The sequence below is a fragment of the Cercospora beticola genome, chromosome 4 (assembly GCF_033473495.1).
Source record: "Cercospora beticola chromosome 4, complete sequence".
Classification (NCBI taxonomy): Eukaryota; Fungi; Ascomycota; class Dothideomycetes; order Mycosphaerellales; family Mycosphaerellaceae; genus Cercospora; species Cercospora beticola.
Window position 1 is genome coordinate 1,369,178 of NC_088938.1, and position 16,969 is coordinate 1,386,146.

Here is a 16,969-nt window from a genome sequence, read left to right on the forward strand (position 1 = left end):
CTCCAGCGCAAAGACAATGCATTGATCTACTTCGCTACCAAGCCACGTTGCTGCGAACTCACTGCTGATTAGATCAATAGGAATGCACATGCAATACCAAGAACGTATTGCTTGGAACCCATATCTCAGGCCACTGCCAAGATGCTCACCAAACGCTGCGCACATTCTGTGATGCCGCTCGCGCCAGTCTGGATTTACTGTATTGAAAGCACTCCGGCAGAGCCGTTGCGGACCACAATTTACCAAGGATAATCTTCGCAAGTCCAGGCGCGCACATCCAGATTCGGGCCATGCCTACAATACGATCAGCACGTGTACGGGGCAGGGAAGGTTTAGCCGTCGTGCTTACCATGTCCATTGTGTCCCGCCAGGATGAATTGCCCTTCTTTGCCTTCAACTGCTCCAACCATCGGTACGGAATCCGGTGTCATGGCGATAATTCCCGTCCACGAATGATCGACACCCTCTCCATGCCGAGCCGAGTCCGGTCTGGCCGTCACGAACAGCTTCCTGTAAGCTTCTGCAGATGATCCAGCAATCTCTGCAGTGTACTCCGTGTCATCGAAAGAGGCGATTGAGCTCTTTGTGGCTTCGCTCCAGGTGGGGTTTTCTCTGGACACACCAAATACCACCGTCCCATCCACTGCGCGCTGGATGAAGGAGAAGAAATGCTTCAGCCCGTACCGCAGTGACATGGTATTCGTGTTGGCATTTGATCCCGAGAGCTCGGCACCTGGCACGATCGAATGTGCTTGAGCGCGGTTCGGTGTCACGAACGCTGACAGCTCGGGCAGCAGGTGTGCAGCATAGGCATTTGTACAATGCACGAATATCTGCGAGGCGACTGTGCCGCGTGCAGTGATCACGTCCCACATCGCCTGGGTGCTTGGGCCGGACGTCTGGTGCTTGCTGACTTCCGTGACAGGGCAATGCGTCCACAAGCCGATACCTTTTTCGACCAGCTGCTCTAGCAGCCACTGTCCAAGCTTTGCAGGATGACTCGACCCAGCTGGCCATTCGTAAGCAGCGATTGCGCCTGCGACTCGGGTCTTTGCCTTCGCTTCGTCGCCTTCGAAGTACTGCACGTGCGACACATCCCCGCCAGCCGCCTTATACGCTGCAAATGATTCCTTCTGGTACTCCACAAATTCTGGTGTCAGGCAGACATCGAATGTCGTGGTTGAGTTGAAGTCGCATGGGACGTTGTGCTCGCGGACGAAAGCGTCTAATCGCTCGAATACGAGTTTCTCACTCTCAATGATCTTCTTGGCTTGTTCTGGACCGTGGATTCTTGAATATGCTGCGAAGCCTCGAAAGGCATCCGGTCGAACGTGGCCTGCATTACGACCTGAAGCTCCAGAAACCGCTTCGCGAGCTTCGAGGATGAGTACGTCTGTTGCTGGCACGCCGTGGTCAACCACTAGAGACCATGCTGTCAAGGAACCTGAGAGTCCGGAGCCGATGATCACGTATTTCGCACTTTGCGGAACTGGAACATGCTCGTTCGCATTGAGATACTTGAAAGCTCGCGTTGTGCGATGCCAGTAGGAGAGGCATGGATTTGGCAGAGGTAAAGAGCGATAGCCCTGTTGATGTGTTGACTCTTTGGTAGACTTTAGTCTCTCTGGGATGTCAAGTGAAGCGGGCTCCGGACTGTCTGTCGCATGAGGAGCCATGTCAACTTGCGACAAGAAATGCTTGAGTATTGTAACGCTGTTCTGAGAGACAATGTGCTGGAGGGCCCACTGGTCGCGCATCCACATCCAAAGCAATGAGAAGAGAACTGCCAACAGCTTATCAGGCACCAAGCTCAACTAATTCACTTCTTGCAACTCTTGTTCCGCTCTTCGGATGGCCACTTTCAGTTGCCCGGGTGTGCCGACAACGCGCCTGCGGCTACGAGTACCCCGCGAGTTCGCCTATCGGCCGCTATCACAGCTCTTTAAGAAGTCACGCCAAGGCGCAGATCTTGCTAGGGTGGCATACTACTCTGGGCGATAGCGACCACGAGATGCAACATAATCCTGTCGTGGTATGTGTCACTTGGGCCCGCTGATAGGATGCGTTCCGCTCTGGTGCTTCCGAGGATGGGCCAAATGGTGTGTGCTTGAACTGCCAATGGTTCTACATTTCTGCTCTTGATCTGCCTTTTGTATTGACTACTGTTTTGAGGTTCTACTGACTTGAGTTACAGCTTTGGATGCTGGAGAGTGGCAATGATGGGAATCTTTTCGAAAAGACCTGCCTTCCTGGCGCCCACGCCTGAACGAACCAAGGAAGAGAAAGCATTCGTGCGGCGTTTGGATATTTTCTTAATGACCTTTGGATGCATTTCTCAAGTCATCAAGTACTTGGATCAACAAAACATCAACGCGAGTAACACCCAAGATCACGAATCGCCAGCTGTCTCACTAACAAAGCACGCAGAACGCCTACGTCTCCGGCATGCAAGAAGACCTCTCCCTCCACGGCAACGAACTAAATTACTTCACCACCGCTTTCAACATCTCCTACTGCCTCATGCTCATCCCCTCCCAAATCATCCTCACGCACGTCCGCCCCTCCTTCTGGCTCCCAGGCCTCGAAATCGGCTGGGGGATCCTCACAGGCCTCATGGCAACCGTAACATCCGCCAAACAAGTCTACATCATCCGCGTCTTCCTCGGAGCATTCGAAAGTAGCGCTTGGCCCGGTATGATGACACTTTTCATGCACTGGTATACTCCCACCGAACTTGCGAAGCGAATGGGCTTTTATCATTCTTGTCAGGCGATTGGGAATATGATGAGTGGCGGGTTGCAGGCTGCTATTATGAGGACTTTGGATGGGAATTTGGGGTTGGAGGGGTGGAGGTGGTTGTTTGTGATTAATGCGGTTGTTACGGTTGTTTGGGGGTTTCTGGGGGTTGTGATGTTGCCGGATTATCCGAATAGGAGGAATCCGAGGGCTTTTTGGTTTAGTAGGGATGATCAGGAGTTGGCGATTGGGAGGCTGATTAGGTATAAGAGGGCGGAGCCGAGGGGTGTTACGTGGGAGAGTTTCAAGAGGACTTTTTCGTGGGTTTTATTTTCTGGCGAAAGGGAGAGAGATGTTTGGGCTGACTTTTTGTGAAACAGGTCTTGGGTTGTGTATTTCGTGGCTGTGCTGTATGCTGGCACTGTGCTGGCTACTTACGGCTATGTATACTTCGGACTGTTTCTGAAGGCGCAGACGAGACCAGATGGCTCGAAGAGGTGGTCGACTGAGGAAGTCAATGTGATTCCTATTGGAGGTGGCGCGATCAATGTTGCGTTTGGTGAGTCTCTGTGACCATGCAAGGACATGTTTCGATTGCTAACCTCTACAGTCTGGATCTGGGCGCTACTTTCCGACGCACTTCAGACCCGCTGGACTTTGATCGTCGCTCAAGGCATCATTGGTCTGATTCCGTGCATCATTATGTCCATCTGGACCAGTCACCCAACATCTGTGCCTGTGTCGGCAGCTTATGCAAGCTATTTCATCAACTACGTTGCACTTGGAACAGCGCCATTGATCTTTGCGTGGCTTTCTGATCTCATCCCACAAGATCCAGAAGCTCGCAGTCTCATCGTGGGCGTTGCTGTCGCGGGCTAGTATGCAATCTCTGCATGGTCGCAAGTTTTAGTGTGGCCTGCGAGCCAGGCACCTTTCTGTGAGTTGTATAACTTATATGAGAAGCGTTCGATACTGATGAAGTCCAGACAAATACGGTTGGCAATCATGCATTGCCATATGGGTGCTCTGTATCGCCATGACCTGTACATTGCGATACATCGATGTGCGATATCTGCTTCCGAAGCGACGTGCCTTCGCGGAGGCTGTGGATACCGGGGAAGTCGCGGTCGCGGGTCATGTTGTTGCCAAAGACACCATTGACGGACTGATCATTTCTACCGATGCAGATGGTGTGGACAAGACTGCGAATGTCACTGTCAAGAGTGACTTTACGAAGGATGCGCGCTAGGCTGACTTTACGAAGGATGCGCGCTAGGCTGACTTTGGAGTGGCAGCGCATTGAGTCAAAGTGCTCCGCCCCAAGTATGTCGATCACAAGAAATATAGGTCGGATGTTTGGCATCATGCTGTTCCAGCAGCATAAATTCCCATCACGTCTACAGGACGGAACTTGACACCATGGCGGCAGAGTTGCCCACGGCATTCAAAGTCCTGCGCATCACCAGCCCAGCTCCCAAGCCGCTCAAGTCGAAGTTCTTGGAATTGCCTCGTGAGCTGCGAGACATCATTTATACATATGCCCTGGACGACGTTCCATTACTTGAGCGCCTGCATGTCCCAAAATGCGAGTTCTATGGCCCCAATGCCGACTTTCTCACACCTCCTGCAGTAAAGGTTTACACGCCGCGAGAAACGTGGATCCCGCGAAGGACTGAAGCAGAAGATGAATGCCGAAGGACCTGCGTCATTCGACAAGGCTTTGGCTTGTGGACAGTCAGTAAACAAGTTCATGCAGAAGTTACGCAGATGTGTTCCCAATTGGTTCTTCACCTCACGTTCTTGCATACCGAGGATATGTTCGATGCGCTGGAGAACCTTCCCCAGGCGACTTTGAGCCGAATCGAGACTTTGGACTTCCATAACCTCTGGGGGGATCACCATTATCGATGGATAGAAACAGATCGCGTTGAACAGGAACGAGTACTCAAAGTCATATCAAGTTTGCCCAAGCTGAAGAAGCTGGTACTCCCCTACGTCTTCATCCGCGGAGGACCTCACTGGCTGGTCGAATTCACTCGCATCCGGACTCTCGAAACAATTCACATAATGCAAATCCCCCTTCTGGGCTCAGTCGGTCCCTGGTGTAAATTCAGACGTCCTGCTTTCGAGTATCCGTACACTCTAGCCGGCAAAACTGTAAACATCCAACAGGAAATTCCTTGTGCGCGTGGAGTTTGTCCTCGAGGGTATGATACTAGTCAACCTGCACCGCTCGCAAGTACGACTGTTTGGTGTCGTTGGTGCTTGGGCAAGGTTGAATATATTGGCTGGCTGGCGGATTCAATGCATGGGAATGAACTTCACGAAAGACTCGATTATGATTATCTTGAGAATTCGGCGCCGAAGTATAGTATAGAGAATCCATGTCGGGATACGATTCATTTTCGTGGGGATGAATATGATGTTCTGATTTATGAATTGCCGTCGGTGTCGCCTGCTGTGAGGCGGCGGCGTGTTGCGGAGGAGGCGATGGCTCTGGCGAAAGCGAAGGGAGCACATAGCCGCGGCCCAATAGTCCAGGGAAGTGTGGAGGAGTCAGATGTCGATGAGGGGGACGAGTACGAGGCTGATTTTAGACCTTGCAAGTCGGCGACGCGGTCTCATACGAAGATGGAAGTGAGAAGGGATGGACAAGCTCAGAAGAAAGCTATGGAGGAACGCAGTCGCAGGAACGCGAACAAGGAGAAACGTGAGCAGGCTGGACGGAAATCAGAGGCCAAGGACGAGCGCGGCAGTCTTCAAGTCTTGAAGACCGCATTGGTTGAGAATAAGAAAGCAGCAAGGAAACGCAACGCAAAACGTTGAATCTCATATTAGATACTTTGCTCGTGCATACGCTATTCTCGATCAACAATAGCAGAACACTCTTCCAACCACGCGATCAGCGAAGGCAACAAATCTTGATAGCTATGGCCGACACCAGGCACAATCTCCAACCTCGCCTCAATCCCATGCTTCCGCCAGTCCTTCTGCAAACTCTTCACCCCTTGCACCCGACTCATCCTCCCCAGCTTCTCCTCCACCGTCTCTCCCTTCAACTTCGCTTTCCTTCTCGCCAACCACTGCAACAACTCCATCTGTCCATCCGACATCTCATCACCCTCCCCAACAAGTAACAAAACATCCTCAATCTGCTTGATCGCATCAACATTGACCTCCTCCCCGGGAAACACTTCATCAACATTCCTGATCCCTCTCGGCCATGCCTCAGACACGTTCAACTTCGTGACTTGTCCCGGAGCAGCAATAGCAACAGCAGAGACGCGTTCCGGATTCAAATACATGAATCGATTCACAAATTGCCCTCCACCAGAAAAGCCTACGAGAATGATCGGGTCGGTGTTTATCCCTGGCCAGATATGTCCTACTTCATTCAACATATCTAACAACCTTAGATCTGCTTGCAAAAATTCCGTTCGGAGAATTTTATAACTGTCCAAATCAAACAGCGAATCCAGTCCCGCCGGAAAAAGAGGCGCTAAAATGGCTACGCCATGCTTATCTGCAAAATCAATGAGTGAGTCGCGACAAGTTATGGCGTCGCGGCGGGTGCTGTGGATATTGACGACCAGTGGAAGGCGAGGTGGGATGTCATTTTCGGGGTTCTGTGGGATGTCGTGTATTTTGCAGTATTGTTCTGGGACATAGATTGCGTAGGAGATTCTTGGATCGCTGCGGAGGGATTTGAGGGGGACTTTTCCGACGAAGTAGGCTGCTCGGAGGAGTTTGGAGGGGAGGTCGATGGGGTTGATTGTTGGTGGTGTTTCGGATATGTCGGCTCGTTCTTGTGGGGAGACGTGCTTTTCGTGTGAAGTCATTGTGTTGGTGATGTCTGGCTTCTAGAACAGAGACGATTAGTTGGCTTGGCGATATGGCTCCCTGTGTTGGGAGATGTTCATGTCGGCGGAAGGAAGGAGCTGAGCTTTCGGGATCCGAGACGGGCGGGGCTTGGGTGACTCTTGCTCTGTTGTAGTCAGCTTGATGCAGCAGCAAATGAGATCAGAAAGTAGGAGCAATGCAATGCTGATTGTGGCGTAGTAAGGCTATAAGCTTTTCTTCATCTATGCTATTTCAGGGCGCTTACTGTCGCGAAGTCACTGATTTTGACAGACTCGCAACTCTTCACTTTGTCTTTGTGGCACCTCCGTCTACGATAAGCTCTTGCGCAGTGACGAATCCAGCATTGACGAGGTATTCGACAGCATCAGCGATGTCCTTAGGACGTCCTGCACGATTGGCGAGATGATCGGCCACATCCTTCTCCTCGTTGAGCTCCGACCACTGCGTCCCATTGTCATCCCCATCCTTGCTCTCGTGGGCGACCTTGATCCGACCAGGAGCAACCAGATTGACTCGAATACCGTAAGGCTTGAGACTGACAGCCATGCTGTGCATCAAGCCCAGCTGCCCAGCTTTGGTCGATGCGTAGCCTTCTTGATTGGGATCGCTCTGGAAGGCACGGAAGGAGCCGATGTGGATGATACACGGACCAGCTTCGCTTGTGTCGTGATCGTGTTGTCTCTGTTCGTTCTTCATGTATGGAAGGGCAGCTTGCGAGACGGCGAATGGAGCTGTCAAGTTGGTTTCGACATACCTTTGCGCGAATCAGTAATCAGTATGAAGCTCGCGCATCATCATGTTGCGGAAACTCACGCTTGCCACTGGGCAAAGGTCTCCTTGTTGAACATGGTCTCGTCGTCCTTCCACTTGGGATTTGCGATGCCGCCTTCGATGCACTGTCAGCTGCGAACTGATTTCGTAGGCGATTTGCTACTGACCATTGTTGACCAGCACATCAATCCGCCCTCGGAGGAACTTTGCAGCTTCTTCGACTTTCTCGCGGATTTCATCAACGCTCCTGAGGTTGCAGACGCTCGCCCCCAGAAAGCCCTTGTCGGTGTACTCCTTCAGATGATTCTTCACAGTGTGGTTGAGCTCTTCCTCGTCAATGTCGAAAACGTAGACCTTGTATCCTCTCTCCAGGAATCGTCGAACCAGGCAACGTCCGATGCCACGTGCGCCGCCCGAGATGATTGCAGTCTTCGGGTTCGTCATTTTGACTTTGTTCAAGATGTTGTTGAAGAAGTTGCGACTTGGACTTGACACTTCCGTTTGCTGTCTTGCAACTCACCTTCGCCTTCGTTATATGTACGTCATGGTGAGTCGCGAGGTCGCACTGTAGCGATTGCTGGGCGACTCGATCACCTGCATGTGAGCGCTGATACACAGAGATACTGAGCATCCAAGGTATGTTGCCCTATCGTTCGACACTCCCATACCTGGGCAACGCTTCGTGGTTCAGAAAGCGGCACCCGGCGGGAGCAGGTGGCATTGCCATTCGACCACGTTCAGCACGATGGAAATGCCTGGCATCTCGACTCTCGAAGACTACACAAAGACTAATAGTCCTGCCACCCAGCAGTGGATACTGGCTTGGTGGTTGATGCAGTAGAGGAAGAAGAGGGTATTTCAAACAATCCCCCTTGCCAACAAAACGAAACAACCGGATCAACCATGGACCAATAAAGTGAAAGCGCACGACCACCCGGATGCCTTTCCGGGCCAAGAATGAGATGGGGCTCTGCGGCGGCGGGACGTGCTTGGGCGCTTCGGCTATTAGTTACTCGCCGACGGGATGAACAAGGAGTAGCTGCTTGCTCTGACGTCGCAGGTCAGAAACCAAGCTGACATTGACAATGACAAGCCTCAGACTGTAAAGACAAGACTTCACTATGAGTCGATTTCATCACCTCGAACACATACCGGATCCAGGTCTCAGCCAACTGGAGCAAGACAAAAACATTTATGCACAACAATACTTGGATCAAGATGAGCACGCGACACACCCGGTTGTGGCGCCCGCGCTACGATGCCGATCGCTCGTGCCAAGTACCTGCTTGCGACATGGTCGTGAGGCCGTGATCCTGAGATCGGGGCAGAGCACTCCATCCTTCTCAGAGGAGTCGCTGCGCCTGCTTTGCCTCTGTTCCTTCCCTCTGACCGGTCGTTTCTGCCTTGCAAAGCCTTCTGTTGCATCGTTCCCAATATTACCATCTTCATCGTCCAGACTTTCTATACTGATTCGTTGTATATCATTTGGTACCTTCATCCGTTAGTCAGAGAGCTGTACATTTCGTACTCTTCTCTTGCTCTACTACCCACGCGGTGATCTTACGAGAACACGAACGAATACATATCGTTACAGCCACGAACCAGAGGCTGCTCCGAACATTACTATCGTCCTGGATGACTTCGATACCATCCGCTTGAATAGGCCGCAGAGTAAAGACTTGGGAGGAAGAAGGAGATCGGGGAGTTGGATGAAGAGTTGGATCATAGAAGGCGCTATATTCCAGCATGGCAGGAGAAGCAGTTGCAGGCTCTCTGCCTCACGACTTGACGGAAGCCACCAGGAAGTTGACGGAAGGAGTCTTTGACGACTATGTGGAGTGGACGGCGAAGCCAGAGATCAAGCTTCCCAACTGGGGTGAAGCAGTCATGTTCGTGACCATCCTGTTCGGTGGCATGATCCTGACCCGGCGAAGAGATTTCTCGATATTCGGACGCAATCGAAGGAAAGGTGGGGGTTATAAATCCATCCTGGACAGATCGCCGAGTTCCTCCTCCCTGGATGAAGAGTTTGAATTCGACAGCGGGAACGAAGACGACGAGAATGCGTGGCAGTCCTCCTCAGAGTACCTCTACGGCCCCGAGAAACAGATCCCAAAGACGCGCTCTTGCTGCGGCCTCTGGCAAATCACCACACCCAACACCTCCCGCTTCCAGAACCACATCCACTCCCGCCTCTTCCAAAAATTCCCCTTCCTCGTCGAAATGCTCTACTGGGTCCTCAACTACCTCTTCTACCGCATGACAACAATCCTCTCCAACAAAATCTTCGCCGGCCAAGGAATCTGGACCGCAGCCCAATCCCACGCCATCACTCTCCTCTCCTTCGAGCACCTCAGCATTTTCCGCTACCTCTTCTTGATCCGAGAACTCGACATCCAACAATGGTTCATGCACGGCCACCAAGACCTCTTAACCTTTCTTGATCGATTCTATTCTCTCATCCATATCCCCGGCTCCATGGCTTTCATCGTCTGGTACTATTACGTCGCACCCTCACATGCCACTTTTGCGACTGTGAGAAGGACGATGACGTTGACGAATTTTATGGCTTTTGCGACTTTTACTGTTTATCCCATGATGCCTCCGAGACTTTTACCCAAGGAATTCGGATTTCTGGATACGGTTCATATGGAATCCGCTGCTTCTCTTTGGCAAACTGGGAAACATGTCAATTCTCTCGCTGCGATGCCGAGTATGCATTTTGGGTACTCGTTCGTTATTGGTAGTACTTTGATCTACCATTCTGGAGTTTTCCGTCGACGGTTTGAGAAGTTTGAATCGAGGAAGAATGGGTTTTGGAAAGTGTTTTATTGCATTCTGGGAGTTGGATATCCTTCGATGATTCTGATCACGATTCTGGCGACGGCGAATCATTATTGGATGGATGCGTTTGTGGCTTTTGTGTATTGTTTGATAGCGTTTGCGTGCAATAAGGTGTTTTATGTGTTTTTGCCGCTGGAGGATTGGTTTTTGTGGTGTATTAGGGCGGCTAAACCGAGGCCGAGTACGGGGGAGAGGTATCATGCGAGAGGAGGGAAGATATAGAGGTTTTGTAGTGAAGAAATCGTCATCTTTGCTATGGTGTGTGAAGGTTGTGCGTGAGAGATGTTTCCAGTTGTTGGCTTTTGTCGTCGCGTTGTGGAGTGAGAGATATACGCAAGGATCCTGGATAACATGCAGCGACTGCGAAGTCGAAAAGAGATGGAGGTCGTGAAATGGAAGTACGAGTGAGGTCGTTGTTTAAGTGCAATGTCGTGCTCGCAGCCACCAGAGCGGGAGGGCCTAGACCGGGCTTTTGTACCACGTACATCTCCAAGCGACCGCCAGCATCGCTATTCAAGGACATGCGTCTCAAGTCCACAGAGGATGGATGCGCATGAACAATCAACCCAGTACGAAGATCCATAACTTGTTGGTAGTTGTACAGTCGTGCTCTGTCTAGTCTCTCTTTCACTAGTATAGCCTCACTTCTATACCCAGCTTCTACCTCTTCCAGCGCCACAGCGCTTCCCTGCTGGCAAGGACTGTATATTATGTACAAGAGCGGAGTAATGCGATCCGCTCGCCAGCGCCATATTGGCATCTCTCGCAAAGTGCCCGACCTCTGAGGTCCGTCTATTCGATATGCCGAATTCAAAGTGCGCCGGCTCATGCTTCCATGTCATCGAGTCTGCATCGAAGTATGCTGTCTTGCTTCGTGCGAAGTGCGATAACTGTACTCTAGCTTCCCACAAGGGTTATTCAGATGCAATTCCTAGTCGTCATCCTTCTCCCTCTCCTCTTTCGGTGGCTTGGCCAGCTGCTTCTTCCAGAGCTGGTTGGCGGCATCGACGTTAACGTCTGGGAAGACGAGCTTGTACACGTCAGAATACCAGTCCACAGGTTTGCCCTCGATGCCTTCTTTGATGTTCTGTAACGTGGTTAGTCTTCATTTACGTAACGATGTGGATGCAGAAATGCTTACCTCAGGCAACTCGAGCCAATCACTGAGATTGTCCCGTGGGAATAGTATCATGCGTGACCCAGCACGTCGTGCAGCGACAGTCTTCTCTCGCAAACCACCAATGCGCAATACTTTACCAGTCACTGTCAGCTCACCAGTCATAGCGATCGTTGGGTCCAGAGGCTTGTCCAAAGCAAGTGAGAGCAGCGATGTCGCCATCGTAATACCAGCCGAGGGTCCATCTTTCTGCACAGCACCTTCTGGGCAATGCAAATGTATCCGAGCTTTTTCAAAGAACTTATTCTCCGGGAACTGCTTAGCCAAGAGACCTTTTGCGAATGAGTATGCAATTTGCGTCGACTCCTTCATCACAGGCTTGAGGTTACCCGTCCTTTCAAGACCAGGTCTTGAATTGTAAGAGAGGGCATTCTCCAGAATAGATTCGACGTACAGCGCTGCTCCGCCCATCTGCGTCCAAGCAAGACCCATAGCCACGCCAGGTGGAGTGCTATCGTAGAGCCGGTCAGAGGTGAAGACTGGGGGGCCGACGTAGTCCTTGAGGTTGTCCTTTCCAATTGTGACGTGGACTGATTCCGGTACCTTGAGAGCGACGCGAGGCTGCTCAGTGGTTTCCTTCTCAATGCTTTCCGGAGTCTCCTTCGGATCCGTCTCATCCTTCTTGGATTCTTCAGCAGCTGCTTTGCCCTCCTCGGTCAATGCTTTGTCCTCGCTGAGCACTTCCTCGCCAAGGTCTTGAATGATCTTGAGTGCAGACTTGCGGTACACCTTCTCAATCTGCTTCTTCAGGTTTCGCACTCCAGATTCGCGGCAGTACTTGTTGATGAGTTCGAGGATAGCTTCCTTGTCAAGGTTGACGTCGACTTCCTTCAGTCCGCTGAGCTCTTTGGCTTGTGGAGCAAGGTAGCGCTCAGCGATGGCCATCTTCTCGTCCGAAACGTAGCCCGAAAGCTCAATCATCTCCATTCTGTCGAGGAGTGGACGAGGAATAGTGTCGGTCATGTTTGCTGTGCAGACGAACAGGACCTTGGACAAATCGACGGGCACGTCCATGTAGTGATCCAAGAAGGAGCTATTTTGCTCTGGATCGAGAAGTTCGAGCAGAGCGCTCGAAGGATCGCCTTGGTGGCCACGACCAATCTTGTCGACTTCGTCAATCAAGATCAGAGGATTTTCAGTCTGGCACTTCTTCAAGGCCTGAATAATGCGACCAGGAAGCGCACCAACGTATGTCCTTCGATGACCCTTGATCTCCGCAACATCAGTCAGACCACCGACACTGAAGCGGTAGTACTGTCTGTTAAGCGCACGGGCAATCGATTTGCCAATACTCGTCTTTCCGACTCCAGGTGGCCCGACCATGCACAGAATCTTGCCCTCCACGGTGCCTCGTAATTTACCAACCGCAATGAATTCCAGTATGCGATCCTTGACGTCTTTCAGTCCGTGATGATCCTCATCGAGCACCTCTTGGGCATGCTGAATACCAAAGTTCTCGGCGCTCCGCTGGCCCCAAGGAATCTGGGTGAGCCAGTCCAAGTAATTCCTCGTAACATTGAACTCGCTTGCTGCAGGCTCGAGATGTGCGAGCTTGGCCACTTCTTCATCAAACACTTTCTTCACCGGGTCCGGCATTGCCAGTTTGTTCGCCTTCTCCTTAAATCTCTCCACGAGCTTGTCCTTGCCATCACTTTCCAGGCCTAGTTCTCTCCTGATGCCCTTCATTTGCTCCATGAGCCAGTATTCCCGTTGACGTTTCTGGATCTTGCTCTCCACATCTTTGGTGATCTTGCTGCTCAGTTGCGCGTTCATGTGCTCTTTCTTGATCACCTCGAGCGCCTTGCTTAGTCGTGTCTCAATGTTCAGCGACTCCAATACTGCCTGTGCTTCCTCCATCTCGCCCCCAGACACTGCTGCGGCAAAGTCGGCGAGCTTGGCGGGTTCCTCGGCGATGTTGGCGGCGGACTGTGACATTGCGAATGCGGAAACGTGGTCACGGAACAGGTGGTTGACGCTGCCAATCTCTTTGCATGTGTTGACGATCTCCGAGATCAATGCTCGTATTGTGGGTGCACGCTTGTCGAAGGGTTCGTCTGCCAGGTTGTCGACCTTCACCAAGCTGACTGGCCATGACCGCAGGAAGTCGGTGGGCTGGAACAGCGCCTTGTCGTCCTTCTTTTCTGCAGATGACTCTTCAAAGCTCGCCACCACGCCGCTCTTCTTCTCGTCCGTCTCTGGCTGTTCGCCCTGCTCCGACTGTGGCACGTCTTCCAAAGTCGCTTGCGCCGCCTTTTCTGGCTCCGGTGCAACTGGTGGACCTCGATTGGGCTTGATGAGCTCGCTCAGTCGAATTCTCCTGTGTGGATAGAGCACAGCCTGCAGTGCCTTCTCCTCGCCATGTCCAGCCGGGAATGCGCCGGTAACCTGGCAAAAGGTACCCACGTCGTAGACTTCGCTCGGGTCGTTGATCACGTCCTGACTACTTTCCTGGTCCTTTAACAAGAAAGCTCCCACATAGCTCTGCCCTCGCTTGAGCAGTTCCTGCACAGCAGCCACGACATTGGGGTCTCTGATGGTGATGGCTTTGTAGAAGCCCGGGAACAACGGCCGTTGTGCAATGGGTATCGCCAACACTTGCGGGTAGACTTCTGGTGCTGCAGTCTTCACAAGTTCTTTGCCCTGGCCCTTTCGCTTGCGATTTCCGCCGTCACCGCTTCCCGATCCAGACTCGCCACCACCGCCGGTCCCAGCGCTCGATCCTTTACCATCAAGCGGAATGGGCGATGGCGTAGGCTCCGAATTGCTCTTTGCCTCCTTCTCGTCTGCCTCAGTGACATCTGTCTTGCCCTCATCCTTCGCGTCGTTGTCCGATGGAGGCTTCTCTTTCCGTCTCGCAGGCGTTGTCGAGAAATCGCGGGAGGCTGTGAGGGATGATCGTAGCGAAGTGTATGGGATCCTGCTCTGCGCTGACAATGCCGAGACCTGTGCGGACCGCTGTATCTGACAGGCCCTACATGGTGCCCGTGCCGTGGTGTATGCGCGCTGTTGCGATTGTTTCCAGGCGGTCCGCCATGCTTGCCCTCGGCCGTAGACCATGCTCTATCGCACGCAACCTGCTCGTCTCTCGGAATTGGGCAATATCGACCCTGGCTGTGATTGCCAATGAACGTAGCGAGAGTGACAGCAGAGCCCAAGATGAGATGTACGAGGTGGGCGCGGAGTGTCGATGCGAGGCGATGATTTCAGCGAGTTCCATCGCCTGAAGGCTACTATCAGCGCGTCACCACCGACCATCGGACCTGCAGCGCCGCCCGCCAAGCTCAAACATTAATCAGCATTTGAGACACTTCAACACGGGAGACCTGGAGGAAGCTGGAAGCAGACACATCGACTACTCTACAATTCCTTCCACCGACTTGCGTTCTTACATGCCAAGAGCTGCGACCGTACACACAATGACAACTTTGTTTGCTCCAGCAGTTGCGTGCTTGATTCCTCGATACTCAAATCACGACGGAGTACAGAAGACTGGGAGCCACAGCGAATAAGCCTGTATGGCGCCGATGTTGATTACTGACCAAGTGAGAGCCCTTGACTTGCACGCAACCTGGCCATCAATGGAACAGCATCATGACGAAAAGGCCTTTCCTCCCCATGGACGAAAACACTTCAAGCTGATCCAGCACAAGCCGTTCCAGGTCAGAGACCCCGATCTCGAATGGCAAGCAATGATGCAGTCGGCCAGATCAGCGGCATCGAAATGATCTAGACGTCTTGTTCGACCCATCGCCAGCATGCTTGGCGACATGGCCGTTGTCTTCGTGTTGTGCAGCACTGTCCTGGAGCAGGATCAAGAAGGTGGATCGAGGACAAGGCTCGGCTCGGTCTATGATCCGTATGCCGATGGTGCCGACAACTTACCCGAAGCCGTTCTGGCTCCAACCATGTCTGCGTCTGCCACGTTGGCATCGTCCAGAGCCATGGCTCCATTGAGCTGTACGTCCCTTTCAAGTCACTCGCCGTGGGTATATGTTCCCCGCATTATGAACCTTGGAGTCGACTAAGATGGTGCTCGAGCCCTGCAAGGTTCTCCAGATGGCAATACGCATCTTCGCTGGACTACGTGGTACAAACATAGACTACAGCCGCACGCACACTTGCTCGTGCCTCGCAGTCACGAGGCCAGTACAGTATTCCGTTTTGATGGTCTTGCTAGCTTCCGGGCTGGGGAGCCCGCCAACTAGATCTGCTTGGCAGGTCTGGGAGAAGCGTTATTGTTGCGCCACAAGAGTAGTGGCCACGATCTTCGGGTTGTCGAGCCTTTCCAATCTAAGGGTGGGCATCACAGATGCTGCCTGGGCTCAGAATGGGCAAAAGTGTCCTTGTGCTACAAACCTCTCTCTGCAGTACTGACGTTTCTGGCAAGCGCACAGTCTATGATGGGGTTTATCTTATGGTAACGTTCTGAGCTGCGACTGAGTCGCGTTGGGCTGCAATACGGCAATCGACAGCGACACTGCAGATGTCGACAGGCCATTATCTCGCCTTCAATGGCGTTGTATTCGGCGTGTAAGGTCAACGTAGACAAGCAACTGATCATCCAGGAAGATTTTCCACCCACAGCAATACGCGCCATCAGCTGACGTGAAGTTGCCGTCGAGTGCTTGCATAAGGCATCGGGTAAAATGTTGATCAGCATGTCTTGCAGCATGCGTTTCCTCCTTCGAGCATGCACGCCTTTCTGCCACCTCTCCCTCACCAGGCTGATGATCCTTTTGTCCACCTGCTGTGAGACCACCCACGAATCAACGCGGTAATCGCATCCCACGCATGCTGGATGTTGCACCATGGCGCCTGCTCCATCCGCATGTTCACGTCATTCCAGGACCCTCGTGGCTGCGGACAGTGCAGAGGCGCTGGAGCGGAGCACGAATGCCAGCCCAGTCACGACCGTGAGGGCCAAAAACTAGTGACTGCGAATCGCACGCCACAGTGCACGAGAACGCCTCTTCCGTAAGTTTGATCCCACAGCCTTCCACGTTGTCTTCTTGGAATCGACATGTGGGTGGACGAGATCGTCGTGCTTCTAGCTCATCTCAGCTCGTGGCTTTCCTGGAACGCGCAAACTCTCCGACCCACGAGCTCGTGAAGGCAGCGCAGCGTGATAACGGTCAAAGGAGCACGCTTTTGCCGCCAGAACGTGACCGAATTTCACCGCAAGCGAGCGATCCCGGTTCCTTTCCACGCGCCAAGTCTGGCTAACTACTTCGTAGTGGCGCCGAGGTTGGCATATTGATCGCCCTTTCCCACAGCATCCTGGAACGGCACAGTCTGCACACATGACCCGATCCCGGACATCACGCCTCACGCAGGCACAGTGGACCTCAGCCCAGGCGATTGGATTCGTTCTGACCCAGCGCTGCTGACGTTGGGCCCCAGTCTGCAGAGATTGGCCTCGCGGATGTCCTGCACGCCAGATCCGCCCAGGACTTTCTCTGATGCACCTGTCGTTGCAGCTTTGAGTGCATGCCGAGATACATGGTCCTACTGTCGAACGCGCTTCCAGGCCGATCTGTTACCTCCGCTGGCTGCGATCGCATCCCGCTGTCGAGCGCGCAG

General features: G+C 52.7%; 9 protein-coding genes across 9 annotated transcripts; 5 read left to right on the forward strand and 4 right to left on the reverse strand.

Moving 5' to 3' along the window:
- Nucleotides 1–145: 145 nt before the first annotated feature.
- RHO25_006176 (uncharacterized protein) lies at nt 146–1,676 on the reverse strand (the record flags this gene model as incomplete). The annotated part of the gene is made up of 2 exons (XM_023597022.2): nt 146–294; nt 350–1,676. 2 exons carry the CDS (start codon nt 1,674–1,676, stop codon nt 146–148), a joined length of 1,476 nt encoding a protein of 491 aa, XP_023452987.2.
- Nucleotides 1,677–2,034: 358 nt separating this feature from the next.
- Nucleotides 2,035–3,615, forward strand: RHO25_006177 (uncharacterized protein; the record flags this gene model as incomplete). Its single annotated transcript, XM_023597023.2, has 5 exons — nt 2,035–2,099; nt 2,195–2,372; nt 2,428–3,056; nt 3,117–3,295; nt 3,347–3,615. The coding sequence occupies 5 exons, from the start codon at nt 2,035–2,037 to the stop codon at nt 3,613–3,615; spliced, it is 1,320 nt and encodes a 439-aa protein (XP_023452986.1).
- Nucleotides 3,616–3,772: 157 nt separating this feature from the next.
- RHO25_006178 (uncharacterized protein) lies at nt 3,773–3,985 on the forward strand (the record flags this gene model as incomplete). The annotated part of the gene is made up of 1 exon (XM_065602751.1): nt 3,773–3,985. The coding sequence occupies one exon, from the start codon at nt 3,773–3,775 to the stop codon at nt 3,983–3,985; it is 213 nt and encodes a 70-aa protein (XP_065458823.1).
- A 170-nt stretch (nt 3,986–4,155) lies between these two features.
- Nucleotides 4,156–5,562, forward strand: RHO25_006179 (uncharacterized protein; the record flags this gene model as incomplete). The annotated part of the gene is made up of 1 exon (XM_023597024.2): nt 4,156–5,562. One exon carries the CDS (start codon nt 4,156–4,158, stop codon nt 5,560–5,562), a length of 1,407 nt encoding a protein of 468 aa, XP_023452184.1.
- Nucleotides 5,563–5,594: 32 nt separating this feature from the next.
- RHO25_006180 (uncharacterized protein) lies at nt 5,595–6,575 on the reverse strand (the record flags this gene model as incomplete). The annotated part of the gene is made up of 1 exon (XM_023597025.2): nt 5,595–6,575. One exon carries the CDS (start codon nt 6,573–6,575, stop codon nt 5,595–5,597), a length of 981 nt encoding a protein of 326 aa, XP_023452185.1.
- Nucleotides 6,576–6,879: 304 nt separating this feature from the next.
- Nucleotides 6,880–7,812, reverse strand: RHO25_006181 (uncharacterized protein; the record flags this gene model as incomplete). Its single annotated transcript, XM_023597026.2, has 3 exons — nt 6,880–7,351; nt 7,411–7,483; nt 7,536–7,812. The coding sequence occupies 3 exons, from the start codon at nt 7,810–7,812 to the stop codon at nt 6,880–6,882; spliced, it is 822 nt and encodes a 273-aa protein (XP_023452186.1).
- A 1,302-nt stretch (nt 7,813–9,114) lies between these two features.
- RHO25_006182 (uncharacterized protein) lies at nt 9,115–10,434 on the forward strand (the record flags this gene model as incomplete). Its single annotated transcript, XM_023597027.2, has 1 exon — nt 9,115–10,434. The coding sequence occupies one exon, from the start codon at nt 9,115–9,117 to the stop codon at nt 10,432–10,434; it is 1,320 nt and encodes a 439-aa protein (XP_023452187.1).
- A 709-nt stretch (nt 10,435–11,143) lies between these two features.
- On the reverse strand, nt 11,144–14,446 carry PIM1 (ATP-dependent Lon protease pim1; the record flags this gene model as incomplete). The annotated part of the gene is made up of 2 exons (XM_023597028.2): nt 11,144–11,299; nt 11,354–14,446. The coding sequence occupies 2 exons, from the start codon at nt 14,444–14,446 to the stop codon at nt 11,144–11,146; spliced, it is 3,249 nt and encodes a 1,082-aa protein (XP_023452182.1).
- A 698-nt stretch (nt 14,447–15,144) lies between these two features.
- On the forward strand, nt 15,145–15,594 carry RHO25_006184 (uncharacterized protein; the record flags this gene model as incomplete). The annotated part of the gene is made up of 2 exons (XM_065602752.1): nt 15,145–15,311; nt 15,525–15,594. The coding sequence occupies 2 exons, from the start codon at nt 15,145–15,147 to the stop codon at nt 15,592–15,594; spliced, it is 237 nt and encodes a 78-aa protein (XP_065458824.1).
- Between the last annotated feature and the right edge of the window lie 1,375 nt (nt 15,595–16,969).